General features: G+C 43.1%; 1 protein-coding gene across 1 annotated transcript in view; it reads left to right on the top strand.

Annotated features, from left to right (window-relative positions):
• The window catches only part of c7h7orf57 (chromosome 7 C7orf57 homolog), a 92,304-nt gene that overhangs the window by 41,268 nt on the left and 35,428 nt on the right, over window positions 1–15,608 (top strand). The window contains exon 6 of the mRNA XM_068034537.1: window positions 4,379–4,515. Within this exon, the coding sequence (XP_067890638.1) occupies window positions 4,379–4,515 (137 nt within the window). The remainder of the gene's footprint in view (window positions 1–4,378; window positions 4,516–15,608) is intronic.

Raw genomic sequence — 15,608 nt, 5'->3', positions numbered from 1 at the left:
CACACCTGGAGTACTGTGAGCAGTTCTGGGCACCACACCTTAGGAAACATATATTGGCCTTGGAAGGATTGCAGCATAGGCCTACCAGAATGATGAAATATAAACAGAAAATGCAGAAAATACTCAGCAGGTCAGGCAGCATCTGTGGAGAGAGAAACAGAGTTAACGGGCTGAAATTAATGAGCACGGAAAAGGATGCCATTCCCGTTCATCATGTGGGAGGCCGCCCCACTGCGATTATGTGGCGGGCGGACATTTTACATAGGGGAGTCGCGGGTCCCCTCCAATCACATGTCATTTGCAGCTTTGTGCAGCCTATAACTCTGACTGGTTTCTGTATGCCACCCTGCCCCCCCCACCCGCCCCCTCACCCCACAAGTAGGGCAGAAGATGATGGCCGAGGCATGACACAGGGTGGCCGCATGGTTCAGTGATGGCTCCTTGCAGATTCTCCTCCAGGCTGCAAGGAAAAGGTGGGAGTTTCTCTTCCCCTGCGATGGCAAAAAGAGGTCCTCCTGCCTGATCAAGCAAGCCTGGGTGGAGATTGCAGAGGAGGTCAGCAGCAGGAGTCACCCAACATAACTGGGTCCAGTGCAGGAAGAAGGTCAACAATCTCCTACGTTCTGTCAAGATGAGTGGTCCATACCAATCGCTTTTTGAACATTGCATGTGACTATGTGGGAGGGTGTGTGACATAGGGAGGATAGCAGTGCAACAGAGATGGCTGAGGGGCTAGGGTTTCATCTCATCCTGACAGATGCATGGCTGGATCGCGGCCACAGGCCACCTTCCTTCATAGCTCATCCCCCCCACAACTCCCCTGACAGCATATGTCAGCATGAGATAAATCAGATCCCCCAGTAGGGGATGAGGGCCTGATAAGAGAAAAGCTGTCTGCTGATCTGTCTGCCATTCTCTACTATCTCCATCCTTCCTCTTGCAGGACAAGAGGGCCCGTAATAGGAGGGAGTCGGCCCGAACTGGTGGAGGACTCTTAGATCTGCGTCCACTCACCTCTGCTGAGGAAGAGGCATTTTTGCTGGCGGGCACCCAGGGCACTGCGCTGACTCAGACAGGGAGATTGGAGTCCCTGCACAAGAGAGTGAAGATTGACTTCCGTTGGCATGCACATTAATGTTGGAGACCCACATCGCGCATGGTTAGCATCAGTTGATCTGCACAGCCTAACGCACACATATTTGTGTTCTCTCATGTCAGTTGCCATTCACAGGGGTCCACAGCCTTAGGGGGCAGTCGTCCACCTCTAAGGAGGAGGACCACTCAGAGGATGTATTGTCCCATGACTATCCTGCACCCTCCACCAGTGCAGATACTTTCACCTTGGATTCAGCATTAGAATCATTGTCACATGCTGGTGAGAGCACCACACATGCTCGTGCAGCTGCCTAAGGCTGAGACAGCCGAGGCCTCTGACAGTCGGAGGACTGTGAGTGGCCAGGCCCTTGCTGAGCCCCAGGACCTCTGGTATTGGCAGCATAGGGCCTGCTGAAGTTGCAGGGAGAGGTAAGGCAACATCTTGCAGAGATGCCAAAGGTCATGTGCAGCCATGAGCGGATGATGAAGGAGACCATCCATGCCGTGACAGCTGCCATGTCTCAGGGCTACAAGCACACAGCTTCCTCCATCGAGAGGTTGGCAACCTGATCCTGCAGATCCGCGCTGATGTTCACACCATTGCCTTGGTCGTGAGCTTAACACAGCAGTTGCAAGGTGAAAGAAAGAACAAGAACCCGGAGGCTTCGCCACCTCTTGGTCCTTCTCTAGTGATCAGGGAGGCTCAAGAAAGCCTTCAAAGGGAGGAGGAGAGTCTGACAGCCACAGCTGGGTCTCCCCTCAGGGCGCTCTTAGTGTGGCCACCGGCTCCTCAGCCCCTCCATGTAAACCCAGCTCCAGTAGCTATGACGCCTGAGGAGAGACCTGCACCAGTCCAGGCCACAGGCAGCCAGAGGACGCCTGCCAAAGTCATAACAGACCAAGGGGCAGCCTGATTAGCAGCCTGCCTCCAGCCCAGCTTCTGCCGCAGGAATCGCACCACGTAGGAGCCCAACCTTGAAGATGGCCCACCTTTGGTTCCAGCAGTGCGAGCAAACAGACCCATCACACAGCAGTTTTCCATCCTTATACTGACCCCACCAAACCCACACAGCCCCCTTTGCAGAGGCCCCAGGACCCCAGACTCCCCTTGCAGAGCCCCTAGGACCCCGGACTCCCTTGCAGAGCCTCCAGGACCCTGGACCGCCTTGCAGAGTCCCCAACAATGCTGTCACACAACGGCCTCCAAACCCTGTTCCCCTCTGCAGCAATGCTCAAGACTGTCTATCCGTCGCGGCAATATTGCCTCTCGCCTCAGTGCCACCAGGTTTTACCAGTCGTGAATCCGGAGGCACGTAAGTGCTGCCCGCCATTCACAGAATCACTCACCTATCACTAAATCATTTGAAATTATATTTTAATGCCTGTAAATCGGCCTTTCAGCAATTTAAAATAGGTTCTTGTCACATTGTGCTTTCCCGCCACTGACAAAATCTGGAACCAACGTTATGATGCCGGATTTCTAGGCGGACGGTTGCATTGTGAACCTCCATCCCCCATGCCACTATATCCACCCTCGACAGCTGAGTTAAATTCAGCCCAATGTTTCAGGTCGATGACCCTTTTTCTACCAGAATGCTACGTGGACTCCAAGGGTTAAATTACAAGGAGAAATTACATAAATTAGGGATGTATTCCTTGGAATTTAGAAGGTTAGAGAGCGATTTGATTGACATTCTCAAGATATAAAGGGGAACAGACAGAGTAGATAGAGAGAAACTATATCTGCTGGTTGGGAAGTTTAGGACTGGGGCCATAGTCTAAAAAAATTAGAGCCGTGTGCTTCAGCAGTGAAATTAGGAAATACTTCTGCACATAACGGGTGGCAGAAATTTGTAATGCTTTTCCAAAAATGGCACTTGATGCTGGATCAATTGTTAATTTTAAATCTTGGAATGATAGATTTTTGCTATCCAAAGGTATTAATGGATATGGGGCAAAAGCATCAATAATGATCTCATTGAATGGTGGAACAGGCTCGAGGGGCTAAATGACCTACTCCTGTCCCTCTGTAACTACTTCCGTTAATATCACCACACTCTCACCTCTCCTTCCAAACTCATTTACTACACAGTACCTCCACCATAGGTAATGGCTTCTGTGCTTCTCTAGGACCCAAGGATTTCAAGGCTTAGAAGGTTTTTTTGGCTTTAGAAACAGGGAATTAACTGTAAATAACTTTTAAGTTTATCTACAATTTTGTCTTTAGGGTAACTCATCTCATTGGCAGGTAATTTATCCCAAATTCATAACCATTATTGATGTAGAAAATTTGGAAATTGCTGTGCACTTAGCCAGTACTGAGGCAGAAAGTGATTTAGATCTTCATATCACAATTCAAGAACAAAAAGAATACTGTTCCCCATTAAATCAATCGAGGTGTTCACTATCTGAACATATGACCGATATTAGTTGAGTAAAATTCTTTGCACATATAGGAATGTGGAACATAAATTTATAGTATTTCTCCAGATAACTAGAAGTCTTAAAACTTTTCATTTGAGGGACTAGAAAGGAGGGAATCATGAAGTCAATGTAAAGTGCTTTGCTCTCCGGTAATATTTTTCTGTAAGCAGTGAGTTGATACTTGCTTTGATAGAAATTATCTTGAAGGAGCTAATGAGCCTTTTAGTCTCATGCAATCAACAGAAATGCAGTCATTAACTTAGGATGCTTCAAAGATTTTTATTATTTCAGCTGTAGATGTCTTGATATAGTTCCATCACACCAGCAGCTCAGTAACTCCTTCCAAACAGTTACCTTATTGTGCTATTGGTATTGAATGCTCAAACAAAATGTTCCTTTTAATAATTCTGCTGAAATATAGATCCTGCTCCAAAAAGACTGTCAAAGGTAGCCTTGATTTTTACAGAGCATGCTTATGTTGGATGGGAGAATGTGTGGGCAGTTTTCAAACTCAGCTGTGCCATTAGAGCAGATGCCAAGCCATTGGCAGGCACTTCACACAGGGAGAGAATAAAAATCAAAGAGCCATTCATTTTAGGTTATTGTTCATTTTCTAGCAGCCATTTATTGAGTGTTATCACATGAGGCTTGGGAGCAAGGTCACCTGTCCATCCTTTCCAATGAGAATAATACATGGAGTAGGAAGATTAAGAACAGAGGAAAGCTTCAGATAAAAATATTCAAAATGAAGTTCTCGTTATTATAGTCAGTTATATTTAATATTTGCAGGAATAATGAGCACATTAAAGTCAGTTTCAAGATTGTTCATGCACTTTTTCCTTTGGTGTAATGTGTTCAGTCAGGGACTCCTGAAATTGGTAATAGGAGACAGCGAGACAGGAATGTTCCATCTCTACTTCAGTTGGAAGCTATGACATTAGGTACTGAACCAAATCAATGGACAATGCAGCCTGGCATACCAGCTAGTGCAGCAAGGTAAGTGCTACAGATTATAACAGAATTTTAAGATATCAATTAGAGAATGCTGGCAATGTTTAATCTCCGACTTCCTCTGTAACAGCAACCATAAAAGGTAGACTTCACAATAAATGTTGCATTTTTGGCATTCCAAATAAACAAGATTACAATTTTTGAACTAGGATGTATGTTGAGTTCTAGGTCATGGATTTGTGCCTACTATGCTCCCCTCGATGGGTAGTTTGCAGCCATGCTGTCAGAGAGACTGGATACGACATGCCAGGGTGAATGGAAAAAACTGAGGGCATATTTCCATGGACTCTGCGCATATGCTTCATCACAGTGGGTTAGAATTGCATTGTCAGATGCCAGGAAAGTAGACCTTACTCATACATTCATAGAATCATAGAATGGTTACAGCACAGATGGAAGCCATTTGGCCCATTGTGTCCATGCTGGCTCTTTGCGAAAGCATCTCAGTGAGTTCGACTTCCCTGCCTTTTCCCTGTAGCCCTGCAAATCTTTTCTCTTCAGATAATTATCCAATTCCTTTTTGAAAGTCACAAGGACAATTAGGGATGGGCAATAAATGCTGGCCTGGCCAGCGACGCCCAAATCCCATGAATGAATAAAAAAAAAATTGAATCTGCATCCACAACACTCTCAGGCAGTGATTTCCAGATCCTAAACATTCGCTGCGTAAAAAAGTTTTTCCTCATGTTACCTCTGATTCTTTTGCCAATCCCTTTATATTGGTGTCGTCTGTCTGGTTCTCGACACTTCCACCAATGGGAACAATTTCTCCCAATCTACTCTGTCCAGACCCCTCATGATTTTGAAGATCTCCATCAAATCTCCTCTCAATCTTCTCTTCTCTAAGGAGAACAACCCCAGCTTCGCCAATCTATCCTTGTAAATGAAGTCGCTTATCCCTGGAACCATTCTCGTAAATCTTTTCTGCACCCTTCCTAAAGTGTGGTGCCCAGAACGGAACACACTATTTCAGTTGAGGCTGAACTGGTGTTTTATAAAGGTCCACCATAACTTCTTTGCTTTTGTACTCTATGTCTAAATTAGAGGCATTGTTACACTTTGTTAACCACTTTCTCAATCTGTCCTCCCACCTTCAACGATTTGTGCATATATTCCGCAGGTCCCGCTTTTCCTACACCCCCTTTCAAATTGTATCCTTTATTTTATATTGTCTTTCCTGTTCATCCTACCAAATGTGTCACTTCACACTTCTCTGCATGAAATTTAATCTGTCATGTGTCTGCCCATTCCACCAGCCTGTCTATGTTTCCTGGAAGTCAATCACTCTCCTCCTCAAAGTTCACAGTACATCTAAGTTTTATGTCATCGGCAAAGTTTGAAATTGTGCCCTGCACAGCCAAGTCTACATCATAAATATAGATCAAGAAAAGCAGTGGTCCTAATACCAACCACTATATACCATCCTCCAGTCTGAAAAAACAACACTTCACTACTACTTTCCTGTCACTCAGCCAACTTCATATCCATGCTGCCACTAACCCTTTATTCCCTGGACTTCAACTTTGTTGACAAGCCTGGTATGTGGCACTTTATCAAATGCCTTTTCGAAGTCCATATATACATCAGTCGTATTATCCTCATCAACCCTCTCTGTTACCTCATCAAAAAACTCAATCAAATTAGTTAAACACGATTTGCTCTTAACAAATTCATGGTGGCTTTCTTTAATTAATCTACATTTGTCCAAGTGACTTTTAATTTTATTCCATATTACTGTTTCTAAAAGCTTTCCCACCACTGAGGTTAAACTGACTGGCCTGTATTTGCTGGTTTTAACCTTATGCCCTTTTTGGAACAAGGGTGTCACATCTGCAATTATCCAGTCCTCTGGCACCACTGCTGTATCTAAGGAGCATTGGAAGATTATGGCCAGTACCTCCACAATTTCCATCCTGACTTCCCATAGTATATTCGGCATCTGACCCAGTCCTGGTGACTTATCAACCTTAAGTACAGCCAATATTTCTAATTAAAACCTCCTCTTTATCAATTTTTAGCCCATCCAGTGTCTCAGCTACCTCCACTTTCACTGACTTAGGCAGCATCTTCTTCCTTGGTAAATGCAGATGCAGAATATTCATTTAGTACCTCAACCATGCCCTCTGCTTCCATGCACTTAGCGAGTTTTGAGCTAATTAAGGATAGCCCAGAATGAATTTGTAAAAGGCAGATCATGCTTGACCGAGTAATTGAATTTTTTGATGAAGTAACGGGGAAGGTTGATCAAGGGAATGCGGTGGATGTTGTCTATGTGGATTTTAAGATTGCATTTGATAAAGTACCACATAACAGGCTGGTTAACAAAATTGAGGCTCATGGAATAGGAGGGTCAGTGTCCAATTGGATAAAAAAAAATGGTTTATGGACAGGAAACAGCAAGTCGTGGTAAATGATTGTTTTTCAGACTGGAGGATGGTAGACATTGGTGTTCCTCAAGGGTCAGTGCTAGGATCACTGCTTTTTTTGCTATATATAAATGACGTGGATCTTGGAATATGGAGTAGAATTTCAAAATTTGCTGCTGATACTAAACTTGGAGGATTGGCAAACAGTGAGGATGATACAAACCACCTGCAACAGGACATAGATAGGCTAGCAGAATGGGCAGACAAGTGGCAGATGGAATTTAATACAGACAAGTGTGAGGTGATGCATTTTGGCTGAAGGGATAGGGTGAACCAATATAGACCTAATGGTGCAGCAGTAGAGGGACCTGGGGTGCATGTGCATCGATCTTTGAAGGTGGCAGGATATATTGAGAGAGTGGTTAGTAAAGCATATGGGATCTTGGGCTTCATAAATAGAGGCATTGAGTACAAAAGTAGGGAAGTTATGCTAAACCTTTATAAAGCTCTGGTTAGGCTCCAACTGGAGTATTGTGTCCAGTTCTGGTCACCACACTTTAGGAAGGATGTGAGGGTCCTTGAGAAGGTGCAGAGGAGGTTTACCAGAATGGCTTCAGGGATGGAGGATTTTAGTTACAAGGTTAGGTTGGAAATGCTGGGTTGTTCTCCCTGGAGCAAAGGAGATTGAGGGGAGATATGATGGACGTGTACAAGACTATGACAGGCTTAGATAAATTAGACAAGCAAAAGCTGTTCCCATTTACTGATGGTACAAGGAATAGGGGACACAGATTGAAGGTTTTGGGCAAAAGGTGTAGGGGGAATGTGAGAGAGAACCTTTTTACACAATGAGTGGCAATGAACTGGAACTCGCTGCCCACGAGGATGGTAGAAAAGAGACAGTCAATGATTTCAAAAAGAAAATTGGATGGGTACTTGAAGGACATTAACTTTCAGGGCAAGGGGATCAAGCGGGAGAGTGGGACTGACTGGATTGCTCTGTGGAGAGCTGGCATCGACTCGATGGGCATAATGGTCTCCTTTGCCATAAATGACTCATGACTCTATATCTTTCCCATTAGTCAGTGGCCTATAGAATACACCAGGTAATGTAATGGTACCTCTATTGTTTGTTAGCTCTAACCAAATAGATTGTGTTCTTGACCCTCTAGGACATTCTCTTTCTCCAGCATTGTAATATTCTCCTTAATCAATACTGCCACCCAAATTTCTTTCTTTCCTTCCTTGATCACCTTGTATCCAGGAATATTTAGTACCCAGTCCTGCCCTTTTTTGAGCCAGGTCTCCGTTATTGCCGATGCATCATATTCCCACATGGATACCTGCGCCTGCAGCTCACCACCACTACTCTGCGCATCCACATACAAGCACAGAAAAACTAATTCAGACCTTATTACATTCCTTCTTACTCTAACCCACCTAATACCTTACTGTTTCCGACTCCAATGCTATCTGTCTCTCCCAATTCTCTGTGCAGCTTGTTTTTCCTCTCTAATGTTACCTCCTGGTTCCCATCCCCCTTCCAAGTTAGTTTAAATCCTCCCCAATAGCACTAGCAAACCGTTCCGTAAGGACACTGGTTCCAACTGTTCAAGTGCAACCCATCCAGCCTGTACAGGTCCCATCTTCCCCCAGAACCGATTCCAATGTCCCATGAATCGAAAGCCCTCCCTCACCATCTCTCCAGCCACGCACTCATCTGTTCCATCGTCCAATTTCTGTACTCATTGGCACATGGCATCGGGAGTAATCCGGGGATTACTATATTTTAGGTCCTGCTTGCTAGTTTCTTTCCTAGCACCCTAAAATCTGACCGCAAGATCTTATCCCTCTTTTTACCTATGTTGTTGCTACTGAGGTGTGGAAATACCGAAAGAAGGAAAGGGAATGCAATTAAGTTTAATGTTTTAAAAATATATATACATTTCTTCTAGTTTTTCACTGCCAATTTTCTGCCCTACCATGAAGACACTGGCCTTTTGCTGACATGCGGTTCCACAGCCAAATGCCTATTATTCATCTGTGGCATTTGTCACTGAGTGTTCGCAGATGATTTTCCATGGGAAGTACCATACCTAAGAAGCTAGACACCATCTAGGACAAAGCAGTCCATTTGATCAGCACCCCATCCACCACCTTAAACATTCATTCCCTTTGCCACTGGTGCAGTGACAACAGTGTGTAACATCTCCAAGATGCACAGCAACATCTCGCCAAGGCTCCTTCGACAACACCTTCTAAGCTCACGACCTCTACCACCTAGAAGGTCAAGGGCAGCAGACACATGGGAACACCACCATCTGCAAGTTCCCCTCCCAAATCACACACCATCCTGACTTGGAACTATATCGCTGTTCCTTCACTATCGCTGGGCCAAATTCCTGGAACTTCATCCCTAACAACACTGTGGGTGTACCTACACCATACGGACTGCAGCAGTTCAAGAAGGCAGCTCACCACCACTTTCTGAAGGGCCTTTAGGGATGGGTAATAAATGCTAGCCTTGCCAGTGATGCTCACATCCCTAGATCAAATTTAAAAAAGCATTTAATTATCTAGGAACATAGGACTCAGGAGCACGAGTAGGCCATTCAGGCCTTTGAGCCTGCTCCGCCATTCGATAAGATCATGGCTGATCTGGTTGTGGTGTCAACTCCACTTTCCTGTCTGTCCCCCCATAACCCTTGACTCCCTTGTCTATCAAAAATCTAACTCAGCCTTGAATAATTTCAATGACCCAGCCTCCACTGTTTTCTCGGGAAGAGAATTCCACAGACTAATGACACTTTGAGAAAAATATTTCTCTTCATCTCTGTCTTAAAAGGGAGATCTCTTATTCTTAAATTGTGCCCTCTGGTTCTGGTCTCTGCACAAGAGGAAGCATCCTTCCAGTATTCACTCTATCAAGTGCTGTCAATAAGATCAACTCTCATTCTTCTAAGCTCCCAATGGGTATAGGCCCAACCTGTTCAACATTTCTTCATTAGCTAAGCCCTTCATCCCCGGAATTAGTTGAGTGAACCTTCTCTAACTGCTTATAATGTAATTATATCCTTTTTTAAATAAGGAGACCAAAACTGTACACAGTACTCCAGATGTGGTCTCACCAAGATCCTGTACAGCTGTAGCAAAACTTCTCGACTTTTATACTCGATTCCCCGGCAATAAATGCCAACTTCCATTTGCCTTCTTAATCACTTGCTGTACCTGCATACTAACCTTTTGTGAATCATGAACTAGGACACCCAGATCCCTCTGTACCACCGAGTTCTGCAATCTCTCTCCATTCAAATAGTATACAGCTTTTCTATTCTTCCTGCAAAAGTGGACAAGTTCACATTTTCCCACACTCCATCTGCCAAATTTTTGTCCAGTCACTTAACCTGTCTATATCCCTTTGTAGACTCTTAACCTGCTCTTGACAACTTACTTTCCTTCCTATCTTGGTGTTATCAGCAAATTTAGCTATCATATATTCGGTCCCTTCATCCAAGTCATGATACAAATTGTAAATAGTTGAGGCCCCAGCATTGATCCCTGTGGCACTCCACTAGTTACAGCTTGCCAACCCAAAAATGCTCCATTTTCCCTACTGTCTGCTTCCTGTTAGCTAACTAGTCCTTTATCCATGCTAATATGTTACCCCCAACAGCATGTGTTCTTATCTTGTGTAGTAACTTTTGATGTGGCTCCTTATCAAATGCCTTTTGGAAATGTAAGTACACCACATCTACAGGTTCTCCTTTATCCACCTTGCTTGTTACTTCCATGAAGAACTCTAATAAATTAGTTAAACACGATTTCCCTTTCACAAGACCATGTTGACTCTCTATCTCATCCTATTATGATTTTCTAAGTACCCTGCTATAACCTCCTTAATAGATTTTAATAATTTCCCTATGACAGATGTTAGGATAACTGGCCTATAGTTTCCTGCTTTCTATTTCCCTCTTTTCTTGAATAAAGGTGTTACATTTGCTATTTTCCAAACCACTGGGACCCTTCCAGAATCTAGGGAATTTTGGAAGATTATAACCAAAGCCTCTACCATCTCTGTAACCACTTCTTTTAAGACCCTAGGATGCAGTCCATCTTGCTCTGGGGACTTGTCAGCCTTTATGTCTAATAGTTTTCCTCGCATCTTTTCCCTGGTGATGGTGATTGTTTTAAGTTCCTCCCTCCCTTTCACCTCTTGATTTTTGAGTACCTTTGGCAGGTTTTCTAAGTCTTCTACAGATACAAAATGCCTATTCAATCCCTCTGCCATTTCTTTGTTTTACCATATCAATTCCCCAGACTCACTCTCTAGCGGACCAATACCAGCTTTAGTTACTCTTTTCTTATTTAAATACTTGTAGAAACTCTTACTATCTGTTTTTATGTTACTTGCTAGTTTTTCTCATACTCTACTTTGTTCCTCTTTCTTTGTCATTCTTTGCTGGTTCTTAAAATCAACCTACCACTAATCTTTGCGGATTTGTACTGTGTTTATTTAATTTGATACTATCCTTAACTTCCTTATTTAGTCACGGATGACGCATCCTTCTCAAAGACGCTTTCTTTCTCACTAGGATAAATTTTTGCTGAGAGTTATTAAATATCTTCTTAAAAGTCTGCCACTGCATCTTTACTGTCCTACCTTTTAACCTAGTTTCCCAGTTCACTTTATGTAGCTCTGCCTTCACACCCTTGTAATTACCTTCATTTAGGTTTAAAACACTAGTCTTAGACCCACACTTCTCCCTTTCAAACTGAACATGAAATTCTATCATGTTATGATCACTATTACCTAGAGGCTCCTTTAGCATGAGGTTATTGATAATCCTGTCTTATTGCACATTACCAGGTCTAGAATAGCCTGCTCCCTATGTGGCTCTGGTATGTATTGCTCTAAAAAATTGTCTTGAATACACTCTATGAACTCATTTTCCAGGCTACCTTTGCCAATCTGATTCGCCCAGTCTACATGTAGATTAAACTCACCCATAACTAATGTGGTACCTTTCTTAAATGCCCCATTTATTTCTTTCTGTATACTCTGTCCTACTGTGTAGCAACTGTTAGGGGGCCTTTAACTATTGCCACAAGTGCCCTCTTACCTTTCCTATTTCTTATCTTTACCCAAACTGATTCTACATCTTAAATAAAAGCAAAATACTGCGGATGCTGGACATCTGAAATAAAAACAAGAAATGCTGGAACCACTCAGCAGGTCTGGCAGCATCTGTGGAAAGAGAAGCAGAGTTAACGTTTCGGGTCGGTTCCGAAGAAGGGTCACTGACCCGAAACGTTAACTCTGCTTCTCTTTCCACAGATGCTGCCAGACCTGCTGAGTGGTTCCAGCATTTCTTGATTCTACATCTTGCTCTTCCAGGCTAAGGTCATCCCTCTCTACGGTACTAATGACATCCTTAATTAACAAAGCTATCCCACCATCTTTTCCTAGCTTCCTGTCTTTTCAAAATGTCAAATACCCATCAATATTCAGGTCCCAGCATTGGTCACCTTGCAACCATGTCTCTGTAATGGCTATCATGTTTATTTCCATCTGTGCTAACATTTCATCCATTTTGTTATGAATGCTGTGTGTATTCAGATACAGAACCTTTAACTCTGTCTTTCTTCCATTTCTGCAATCTTATCTGCTGGTGCAATCTTATGTTTCTCTGGGAACTTGAAGTCTAAATGTTTTTCTACAGTATTTTGTTATAGAGGCTGATTTTTCAAATATGCAAAAAATGGATTTGAGCTGGCAGCTCAGTGCACAGGCTGCACCAAATATTCCTCCTAATTTAAATAGCTACTGGTACTTAAGAAACTTGCACGGAGAGATTGACTTGTAATGCATGTGACTGGGGAACAGAAAATCAAACAAGGCAGCATCTCTTAAATGTTAAAGAGCAAATTGTAGCAGCAACTAAAAAGTCGACTAATTGTTCACAATGCTACAACAGAGATATCTAAATAGCACTGCAACTCTAGATGGTAGTGGGTTGGTGGGTCTGCTGGAGGAGTTGCATCAATGGAGAGTGAGGAATTTTGGGGATGAAGGCTATCCTCCAGTAAAAGCATAGACGAATGCATGGAGGAAAATGTACTGGCAGCTCCACAAGCAGCTGGCCAGACCAATATTTCCAGACACCGCTTCTAGCAAGTGCCAATGATGCACACACAGTGACGCAGTCACTTGATACATTGGCAGGGTCAGGAATGGAGGTCATAGGTGGGCACTCCTCAGTACTTACAGCAGCAGCATGATCTGACAGACATTCAGGGAATGTATTTACTTATATTTCAGTAAAATGGACATTGTGACATCAGCAGGGGAACACTATCATTATCTGGCTGATTGCATAACCATGTTTATTTGTATTAATGGTTCATGCCCTAGCAGGTACTTTTTATTAGCAGAACACTGTATCCATGAAATTGTGCTGAACAAATGTTTTTGTTAAGGAAGAGACATGTGTAATTTTTCTCATGTGTAAGTGCCTATCAGTTTCCTCCATTTTTATAGCCTGTCTGTTAATCCACTCTGTTCACCCACATTACTATTAGCTATGTGTCCTGCAGTGTGACTGGAAAATAGGAATATATGTATGTTTGGAGGTGAGGTTGTAGATGAAAAATCCTGTCTTGATAAGATTGGGCCTGCTGTTCTTTCTTAATCTATAAGATCAGATTTTATTTATTTTAGTGTAAAGTGTTCAATTATAAAACCACACTTTTGATTTGTGTTTGATTTAAAAAATGATCATGAGAAACAAAAACATGTTTGGGGGAGAAATTTGTTCACTTCGCACACGACACAGACTTACCTCGATTCCCCGGGGGCAGGCGACGCAGCATGCTGCTTTCTGCATGATCCGCAGGGTGCTCTTCAATGATAGGAGCAGTGCTGTGTTAACAAATTTCTTCACCTCTCTGTTTGTAGAGAGGATGTGGTAGAATGAGAAAAACAAGAGAAGAAAATCACTTGCAAGTGTCAGCCTTGGCTCAGTCATAGCACTCTCACATCTGAGTCAGATAGTCATGAGATTAACATCCAATGCAATATTGAGGGAGTGCTTTACTCTCAGAGGTACCATCTTTCCAATGAGATGTTAAACCGAATCTGCCACCTCAGATGGGTGTAAAAGATTCCAGGGTACTATTTGAAGAAGAGCAGGGGGACGCCCTGCCCATTATCTATCCCTGAACCAACACCACTAAAAAATGTTATCTAGTCATTTACTTCATTGCTGTTGTAGTATGTTGCTGTTCACAAATTGGTTGGTATGTTTACCAACAGTGCAACAGTGATTATACTTCAAAAGTGCTTCATTGGCTGTGTAGTGCTTTGGGACATCCTGCAAACATGAAAGATGGTATATAGGAACATAGGAAGAGGTGTATGCCATTAAGCCCCTTAAGCCTGTTCCTCCACTCAATTCGATCATGCCTAGTTCTATTTACCAGCCTTTGTTCCATATTCCTTGACACCCTTACCTAACAAAAATATATCAAATTCAGACTTGAAAATTTAAATTGACCCAGTATCCACAGCATTTTGGGAAAGCGAGTTTCAAATTTCGACTGCAATATGTCAAGAAGTAATTCCTGATTTCACTCTTAAATGGACGAGATGTAATTTTAAGTCTTCCACTTCACCACCCCCAGAAAAAATTCTCAGGATCTGCCCCCATCAAAAAATGCCTTTATCATTTTAAACACCTTGATTAGTTCACCCCTGAAACTTTTAAACTCAAAGGAATACAAACCTAGTTAATGCAATCTGTCCTCATAACTTAAACTTAAAGTAGTGGTGTAAATGCAAGTTCTTTCATTATCTCCTCAGGACACCCTAAGGTGCTTCACATCCAGTGAAATCTTTTGAAGTGTAGTCACACATATATAGGCAAACACAGTCATGATTCTACATATGCATCTAAAAACAGAAAATAAGATGAATGGTCAGTTAATGATGTTGAATAAATGATAAATGTTGACAAGGCCACAATCACTTCCCTTGCTGTTCTTCAAATAGTGCCGTGGGATCTTTTAAGTCCCCTTTAACAGGCAAACAGGAGTTCAGTTTAATGGCTCTTCAAGAACAAAAGAACAAAGAACAGTACAGCACAGGAACAGGCCATTCGGCCCTCCAAGCCTGCACCGATCTTGATGCCTGCCTAAACTAAAACCTTCTGCACTTCCGGGGACCGTATCCCTCTATTCCCATCCTATTCATGTATTTGTCAAGATGCCTCTTAAACGTTGCTATCGTACCTGCTTCCACCACCTCCCCCGGCAGCAAGTTCCAGGCACTCACCACCCTCTGTGTAAAGAACTTGCCTCGCACATCCCCTCTAAACTTTGCCCCTTTTAAACCTATGTCCCCTAGTAACTGACTCTTCCACCCTGGGAAAAAGCTTCTGACTATCCACTCTGTCCATGCCGCTCATAACTTTGTAAACCTTTATCATGTCACCCCTCCACCTCCATTGTTCCAGTGAAAACAATCCAAGTTTATCCAACCTCTCCTCATAGCTAATGCCCTCCAGACCAGGCAACATCCTGGTAAACCTCTTCTGTACCCTCTCCAAAGCCTCCACATCCTTCTGGTAGTGTGGCGACCAGAATTGCACGCAATATTCTAAGTGTGGCCTAACTAAAGTTCTGTACAGCTGCAGCATGACTTGCCAATTTTTATAC

This window comes from Heterodontus francisci, chromosome 7 (genome assembly GCF_036365525.1).
Source record: "Heterodontus francisci isolate sHetFra1 chromosome 7, sHetFra1.hap1, whole genome shotgun sequence".
Lineage (NCBI taxonomy): Eukaryota > Metazoa > Chordata > Chondrichthyes > Heterodontiformes > Heterodontidae > Heterodontus > Heterodontus francisci.
This window is presented reverse-complemented; position numbering and strand designations above follow the sequence as displayed.